This window comes from Carex rostrata, chromosome 8 (genome assembly GCF_964058835.1).
Source record: "Carex rostrata chromosome 8, lpCarRost1.2, whole genome shotgun sequence".
NCBI lineage: Eukaryota > Viridiplantae > Streptophyta > Magnoliopsida > Poales > Cyperaceae > Carex > Carex rostrata.
Window position 1 is genome coordinate 11707890 of NC_135925.1, and position 9169 is coordinate 11717058.

Sequence of the window (9169 nt, forward strand, 5' to 3'; positions counted from 1 at the left end):
CAACTCCACATAGTGTTCATTAAATAAAAATAAAATAAAAAATTCTACTAACCAGAGGACCACTAGAAGCAATTACTTGCAGAGGCAGAGCCAGGGAATCTGAGGTCATGAGATATTAGGACATTACAAAAAGCCAAAATAAAAATTATACCCATCAATTGGCCACATAGGAGCATTTTTGCATAGTAAAAAAAGACCAAAACTCAAGATATAATTTATATCCTGCAAATCCCTAGGCGTTCTATTCTCAAAATAAATAAATAAAATATATCATCTGTAAATAGTCAAATATGCTTGAAAAAAGGACACTCTTCTCTTTGTGGTGTCCTTCTATCCTCCCAAAATGAGCTAAGAATCCAAGTTTCATATATTTACCCAATTTCTAATTTTGAAGTTTGAACTACCACATCTTTTGTTTTGTTAAAACCTGACAGTCCCTCTCTGGTACGTCTCAATTCCTGCAAGTCGGACAAATCTGTCTGTCAATGCACGGTACATGCTGTGCAAATATTCCCAATCCCATTAATGCACGGTACAGAAGCGGGCAAGATACTTTGTCCCTTGCATACCAAAAGTGAAGAACTTTTTTTGCCTTTTCCTTTTGCGGTTGAACAACAGATGGTTTTAACTTTTAAGTGTTAATAAAGGGAGAGAACAAAAAAGACATCATCTTGTCCGACGGGACCTGCGCGGTGGGGACCACTCCATGACAAATTGACTACTCCATCTCCATGGGCGGCTCCAAACTGACCCCAGAGCACCTTGTTTCCATGTTTTCTTGTTAATTTCTTTGTTGACGCGAGGATTGATGATGACCGTACTTAAATATATCGCAGAAAGTAGAAAAATAAAGCAACTCGCTTTTTCGCAACAAAACGTAATATATACGAATACGACAATAAAAGAAAAATATAGGCCAATATGATGCTTGTACAGTAACTACAGTTTAAGATTAAACGATAATGATTGTGCGATTCTTTTTCAACCCAGCGAATATAGCATTTTCCAAATATCTTACCAAATTGCTAATTTGCAACAGAATGCAAATTTCGTCTATTCTTGTACTTATCCATCCTTAATTACGAAAATGTGGAGGCTGAAAGTTCACCTACATAAATCATGTCACGAAGGTGCCTGAGCTTCTTAGTTACTACTCCCCATATATATTCTCTGATCTGTATATTAATGCACTCGATTAATTTTCGTCAATAAAAACTGAAAAGTGAAAATGTGACGGTGACATTAATTTTGGCGCGATGGGCTATCATTGGGGCAGAAGCTGAATCACCAGCGTGAAACGGACACATCACCAACTTCCCCTGCGGATAAGGAGAGCACGCCCATGTTTGTAGTCCCTCTCTTGTTTTGTCCCGTTGCACCGGATGCTGTCTCACACGCCCACAGATGCATACCGTATCCACCTTGTTTTTCTCTGCGTAACAGCGGACGTTACTATATACGCACCTAACCCCCTGATCCTATCTGCATTTATGAGGATGTTTTATGGTTTCCTGATTATTTTTTCGATGAATTTCAATCAGCTGTTGTTGTCTGTGTCACTGGCTGGAAGCGTTGATTGACCAGGAAATTGTGGAGAATATATCAAGGATAGAAAGCTAACAAAGCCAATGGTACCAATTTTAATTGTTCAGAATATATGTCATTAATTATCTTAACAAATTGCTTGAAACAGCCAACTGAATATACAATTCTAAAAAAACTGAGAATTACATAAGACACCAAAAGAAAGATTATTCTTTCACAAGACACCATTTGCATTCCTTCTGTTTTCAGAAAAAAAATAAGATATTTAACCAACGTGATAATTTATACAAAAGATACCAAAAGAAACAAATAAAAAAATATATGAGAATTACATAACTTCTTTAGTTTATTTTTTATAACTGTTCCGGATACATAACAAAGAAAAGAAGGAAATAACATGTCAAATACCAGGCAACCTTGCTCCAAGCAGCAACATAGCTAAATTCTAGAACTGCTAGAGCTATTTACAAAAGAGCACCAACCTCCACCCCGCACACACAACCACACGCACGCACTCTCATATATCTCAGTCTAACAACAGAACACGACATTTATTCGCGAAAAAAGCCCCATGACCTATCCCATTCCTTACACTAGCATATCACGGAAGCGCCACAACAAAGCACAAACCCTACTCATCTTCTATAACCAAACCCATCTAACTCAAAACTGGCAAGAGGTGCCGAGCCGCTGCATCTGCCTCTGAGCGAATGACCCACACTTGCGGTCACGAAACGCATCAGGAAGAAGCTCTTGAAACTTCTCAAGAAAAAGCTCCCACTCCTCTACCCCCATATCACCTAATTTCACAAAACTTGCACTTGCTTGTGCCTGCTCCTCAGCACTTCTTGTACCTCCCTTATGTCCACTTGCACCTCCACTGTTGTTACCTTTGTTACCTTTAGTTACTTCTTTGGCCTTTCCACCCAGGGAGATGCCCTTGAGAGATGTAGAGAGCTTTGCAATTGCAGGAACCCACTTGTTGATGAGGCCATTAAATGCACTCTGCTCAAATTTAGTGCTCTCTTCATCCCTATTATCTTCTTCACCTTCTTCCTCTTCCTCCTCTATTGCTTCATGTAATTTGGACAACGGATTTCTAGAAGAACCCAATCTAGACCCGAAACTAAAAAACGGTGGGGTCTTTGGTGTAATTGGGTCATCCTCACAATCAATTTGAAACTGCACTAGGTCTTCATCCTTGTCATCGGATTTTGAATCTTCCAGGACAAACTCCTCTTTTTCAGAAACCAGCTTCCTTGCTTCAATACAGATCACCTCTAGTTCGCTTGGCTCTTCCTCCTTCCCAGTAAACTGCCGACTCATCATCTCACCTATCTCAGCCAGGCACAGGCCAGCCCTGACAGCCTCCTTCAGAAAAATGGTAGAAACCACCAAAACTCGAAGACATGCCTCCCTTATCATCGGCAACTCAGCTTTTAAAAAAGCAGCATCTCTACATGGATCTAATTTTGCAATGTACTCCAGTTCCTCATCTGAGAAGGGAATGGAAGCTTGAGGCCAATGGATCCATTCAAAATATGGGTCCTCTAAGCTCTCTGGCAAGCACAGTCCATGGTCAATTGGAATTAACTCGGTCTGTACAACAAATGAGTCGGAACCGGTACCAGCTCCACTTTGATACTTCCTGACAAGGAGGTTGCCAGCATGCCTATCGGTATTGAAAATGCGAATATCAAGTATACCAATCCGGTGGACTGCCGAAACAGGAAACGATGACGTACCGTAGTCACTTGCATCGAAGTCGTGTTGGATAAACTTTTGAAACGAGGCTATCTTGCTAATAGCCCTTTTATTAGTAATATTCACATTATACCCCTTGCAGCCACTGTTGTTACCTCCGCATTCAACACTGCCTTCATTGACATGAAACACCGAATGAGTGATCTTCACCAGCACAGTAGGTGGTACATTTGCAAAGTGATCATAATCCAGAAGGTACGCAGCCACCTCACGAAACCCTGTCTCACCAACCCGTACTGAACGTTTGAGGCCTGGTTGACCCAGCGCCTTGCCTACAAAGCCCTTGGGATTATTTGGTGCAAACGGTTCTTCATCAGTTGGCTTAGCAATAGCAACACTCTCACCTCTTACATTGCGAAAGTAATATGCCCCACCCATACCACTATGCACTGGTATCGGGTCCACCCCATTTCGGATTGCCTTTACCACATCTTTGACCACCTGCTTCATCCTTGTGCAGTCAAAAGAGCATCCTAGGATTTCAATGGGACCACTGCGATCCCTCTGTGGTAAGTCCCTCCCAGTAGGGGATAGGCAAGGTGTAGAAGAGCTCCGGTGCATAAAATTCCTCGTGAGAAGCAGAGGGGAATCATTTCTGATACCAGTTAGGTCATTTTTCAATACACGATCACCATAAGTGAGTGAGCTTTCATCGGTTGGTACATTGAGCGCCAGCTGTAACTTCCTTTTTACAGTATGGGCATTGTCCCCGCGGTCAAGCTCAATGCCCAACACACAGCCACTGTCAGTTTGCACAAATACACGTTTCCACCCAAGACGGCCTTCCGTGCGGCTTCTGGTGGCATAGTCACTTTTCAGGGTACGGTTCAGCACTGCAACAGCCATCTGGGTTTGCACTGGGCTGTCCAGGTTTGGAGACATGAAGCAGCAATTGTGAGGGTGTGAAAAGGACGCTTACACCCCTCTCTGTAGCACAGCCGAGACGACAAACTAGCAGGGAGAGGAAGTAAGGTGTCAACCACTTTGTATACCAGATCTGAATTCTTTACATTGGAGTTGCCATAAGGAAGATTAATAGTGAAGACTCTGAAAGAAAACATCTCCTTTGTTAGCAAAACAGCTCAATGTTTCCAAGTTCTGGTGTACACTTTACTTGTAGCCTATTTGTAAAGATGGAAATATCTTGCTATGACATATAAGAATGTTTTACATGAATTGCAAAACTAAGTGGTTTTGATCCATCATCTTTGAATTTAAGACTTGATTTAATTAAAAAGGAAAAATCAGACAAAGATCATTTCTATTAGTGGCAAGATATCAATAAGTTTTAGGATAACTTGTGAAACACTACAAAAAACTCCCACACAGTTTCAGTTTAATGCCATAACATCAGAATGAGAGTTTTTAAACAAGAAATGATAACTAGGAAATGAAAATCTACAATCAGATTGATGAAGTGATTGTTCTAAATTTATAAAACTAGATCTCAGCCAGGAAACAGAGAGGAAGTACTGATCATGCACCAAACTAGACACACAATTTCCATGGATGAATGAATGCATTACTGCATATACCAAATTCACAAAAACAAAAACAAAAACTAACCTTCATAATAAAAAACATATAATTGAAAATAAATATACAATATGTCTACATAAAACATTATATACAGGTACCACTAAAACTATTTCCCCTTCAATCTAAAGGCCACATCATGATGTTTCTGCCTTATATTGAGTGAATTTGTTGCTGTAAAAACGTAGATTCAGAAGTTCCATGATTACTATGAGCTAAAAGGTACATTTGACTCTAATTTGAAAGAAATACGGTGATTAACCATCTAAAATTCATTCTCGTCCTCGGATCTACTCTGAAGAGTTTAAATCAAACAATGAAGAAGGCTAAGATTTATGGCAGAAAAATAGCTCCCTCTTATTAACCAAATGACAAAGGAAAAAAAGATTGAACGAGCTTTTTTTTCCTTTTCTCGGTAAATACTGATCCACCAATATCAAAGATCAATTCTTAAAACAATAAACAAGTATCTAAATCTTATAAACAAGGGAACCCACAGCTCAGCCAAAACAGATCTAAACAAATATATGGATCCAATCATGAAAGGAGATTGCACTCACAAGGATAATACTAGATCCGGTTCGGAAAAGACGCAACCACTACACAGGAGTGAAACAAGTACCAAGACGCACGCCGCTGAGACGACACCCGCCCCTGACGGAGAGGATGCGGTTACGGAGTGATCGGAGGCCAAGATCTCTCTCTCTCCGTTAAGTTGTTCTCTCCAGTACCTTCTCTCAAACTAAGCGCTTTTCTCTTTCTTCCCCCAATCGCCTAATTCCTTTACCGTACGTACTGGCGAAAATTGACGGGTTACAAAACTAACCAGGGTTAAACATCTAGGTTTCGTGACTTTATAGCACAAGAATCTTACAAAACACACCCTCATTATTTCCTCACTTGACTAACAAGGACATTGTCCTTCTTTGGGTCCTGGATATATTCGAGTGCGTGTCCTCTGAGATATCTCATATTTTGCCTGACCGACGTGTCCGCTGCCTATTCGGGAGTGACGTAGGGGGCCAGTATTATTTGAGCTTTGAGATTCGCGCAGAACTTATTGTAACGGTTGAGATTTTCCAGAAAGTCACGCAAAATATGAGATATCTCAGAGAATGCGAATTCGATGAGTTCGTGACAGACTGACAGTGAGCTAATTAATCGCTATGGTTTCAGAAGATATTTTTGGTGGAACTTGGTTCACGATAGGTTCTATAATATTCCTGTTGAAAGATGATGTGTAGAGCGGCTCTCTTATCATCTTTATACATTATTTGAATTGGGCAGAGTTCGTGCTACCAGGTCACCGAAGATCCAGGGATCACTAATATTTTGTCGCGAGGAGTCCGGTTTTCTGTACCGTGGCGGATACTTCTTAGTTCCTACTTCCCACCTCTAAAACAGTTTTCTATCTGATTTAAAAGATGCCTCATTTTTTTTAGGGTGCGATGAAACAAAAAATAGTTCAGAATAGTAGCTATTTTTTAGTTCGGAATAGCAGCCAATTCGACATTTTTAAGGAATAGTAGAATAACAGCTAATCTAAGCTATTCCTTTGTTGAGAATAGCATTTTTTTTCACTCAAATGTGTTGTGTTGAGAATAGCTCGTCAGAAATAACAGTTATTCCTGGGTTAGCGTTATTCCTGTGTCATCCATTATTAAATTCATATTTTAATTAATTATGCTTGCATCCTTATTACTATTTTTAAAATTTAAATAGTCGATTTTGAACAGTTCAATATAATTTCTATATTAAAATGTGTTTGAAGACCAAATTTTATATTTTTGGTAATATTTTAATATATTTAAGATATCTGCAAAATCAATAAATTATGAATTTTCAAAAACAGTAACTTTTTACCAGTATAAAAAATGTAAAATTTGGTATTCAAGTACATTTTAATATGGATATCACATTAAGTTGTCCGTACGAAAGTTTGAACTTTGAAAACAAAAATAAAAATGTGAAAATATGATTGGGACACAGAAACAATAGGACACTGTAACTCTTTATATTAATACAATTTCATGTATTTTTTTGAAAAGTTAAGTATTGATTTGGCTATACATTTTACGTGCTAATACGTTCCTATCGTTTCCCATAATATAGGTATTGATAGATGGGACTGTCTAATTTGCTGCCGGCAGCACTTCGGCGAAGTGCTCACAGGGTCATATTAGCGTATTTGATGTTCAAACAACAAATCCAAACCATTAGATGTTCAATCTACATTAAAATATGCTTGGAGACCAAATTTTACATTTTTTGAAATTTGTTTACTATTTATTAAGCTGGTTTGAAAACCGTTGTTTTTATTAAATGTTTGTGGATTTACATTAAAATATGCTTGTAATTTTCTTTTTTAAAACTATTATATATAAATACTCTATACGTGTAGAGTCTAGAACAAAAGTAGCCGTTAAAGATGAATGCAAATCCACAAGTGATATGTGTTGGGTCTCGTAAGTAAAGCTTAAACGTGGATAAAAATTGTCTGCTATGAAGACTTTTCAAATTATAGTAGTATGTCGTTTATCAATTGCAAAACTTAGAAACAGACAATTGTACCAATGATATCTTTCAGAAAAAAAGACAATTATACCAATGATGAATTAGTTTGGTACTTATCTTCACAGTAACTAGAGGGTAGACATTTAATACTAAAAGTAGATTTTTAAGTTGTCGATACAACATAATTAGTAAGAATCCTAGCTAGATCATAGATCTATAGTATCTTGTTCGTCCTTTGTTACGGGCTCAAAATTTAAACAAAAAATACAATAAATAGAAGCAAATCAGATCAAATATTTTCATCTTTAAGAATATTTATCTTTTTATAATTTATGTTTGTTTTACAAAGAAATGAACTATTTTGTCTCTATCACTCCGTTAAATAGGAAGATAATCAATATTTTAGTGAGTAAATGTGTTAATTACTTTCGTATTTTGTTGTCATTGATAACATAAAAAGAAATAAAAAAATATTATCGATTAATTGCTTTCATGACAATATTTATATGAAAAAATTACAAGGATAAAATCAGCTGATAAAATTGCTCAAACTCGTAACTCGCTCATAACTCTCTTGTTAACTGCTTGTTTTAGCTCGCTCATTTACAACTCAAGTCAATTCCAACTTGAGTTGGCTGACTCGTTTACTGCAGAGAATCTGTGACCCGCTAGACAACATTCGCTAAGCAGGAGAGAAAAATAATAATATAGCAGATTAAAAATAACGCCATCTGGCCATCCCTATCGCTTACAATACGACAAAGTCTAATCCGGACTTCTTAACAAAAAAATATATTAAATTTTTTAGGAGGGTTACTTCAAAAATATGCCAAAGTTTGTTTCCTTGTCTGGACCAGCGCTTTGTTCCCTCTCAGTTCCCATCCCTTGGAAAAGAAGACTCTAGAACACCATCTATTAACCGTCGATCGAAAGGTTACAGATAATAAACGGTTCTGATCTCTCCACCTGTCGCTTGCGGTGAGGCGTGGAAAGTGACGGCCTGTAAGCACCTTATTGGTTCGTACACCGTGGTTTATATTATTTACTGCGTCAGTTTAATCTACCCACTATGCTATTGGTTAGCTGCTGGTCCAACGGAGACAAAAAAATCACCTTACTACATCACCATCATTTGGATTTTACCAAAATACCCTTAAAAATAAAGTATAATTAAAGAGAGTATCTCTGGAAAAGGCTAGCGATTAAAGGTAGATCGCTGAACGGAAGGGTAATTTAGGAAAGTCGACCTGGATGCTTGTCCTTTTCCACAATTAAGCCGCTGAACCAGCTGACTGCCTCCTCTGCAAACAGTGCAGAAATTAAATAAGGAAAAAAAATATATTTTGGTAATCAATTAACCTATAGGCTATGCATTATTTTATTTCTCCCAAAATTAAGAAGATTTGGCAACTCGCCAATCCGCACGTCTCGAGCTTAAAACGTAGATGATTTGTTTTTTTAATTCTTGTTTGACTGATAGATTGATAGCATTGGTCACTAAAATTCAAGCTATTTTGCTTTTCGCAACAGGATTTGCACCACTTGATTTCAAATATTATAGGCCGGCAACGAATAGAATAAGAGTCAGAGTTGAGAATTGATCACATAAAGTATTTTACTATTTCATTGTTACAGTCGGTGAGACTCATGGATAGGGGTGCACAAAAAATTTGTACTTCGTGATTCGATTCGAATTTGATTTGAAAAATTCGAAAAAAAATTCGATTCGAAATATTTGGTTTGAAATTTATTCAAATCAGTTCGATTCGAAATTAATTTAATTTCGAATTTGAATTTGATCAGATTTGAT

General features: G+C 37.6%; 1 protein-coding gene across 1 annotated transcript; it reads right to left on the bottom strand.

Annotated features, from left to right (window-relative positions):
- Positions 1 to 1867: 1867 nt before the first annotated feature.
- Positions 1868 to 5714, bottom strand: LOC144558141 (phosphatidylinositol 4-kinase gamma 7-like). Its single transcript, XM_078306883.1, has 2 exons — positions 5406 to 5714; positions 1868 to 4356 (listed from the first exon to the last, which is right to left on the bottom strand). Exon 2 carries the CDS (start codon positions 4189 to 4191, stop codon positions 2209 to 2211), a length of 1983 nt encoding a protein of 660 aa, XP_078163009.1. The 5' UTR covers positions 4192 to 4356; positions 5406 to 5714; the 3' UTR covers positions 1868 to 2208.
- Between the last annotated feature and the right edge of the window lie 3455 nt (positions 5715 to 9169).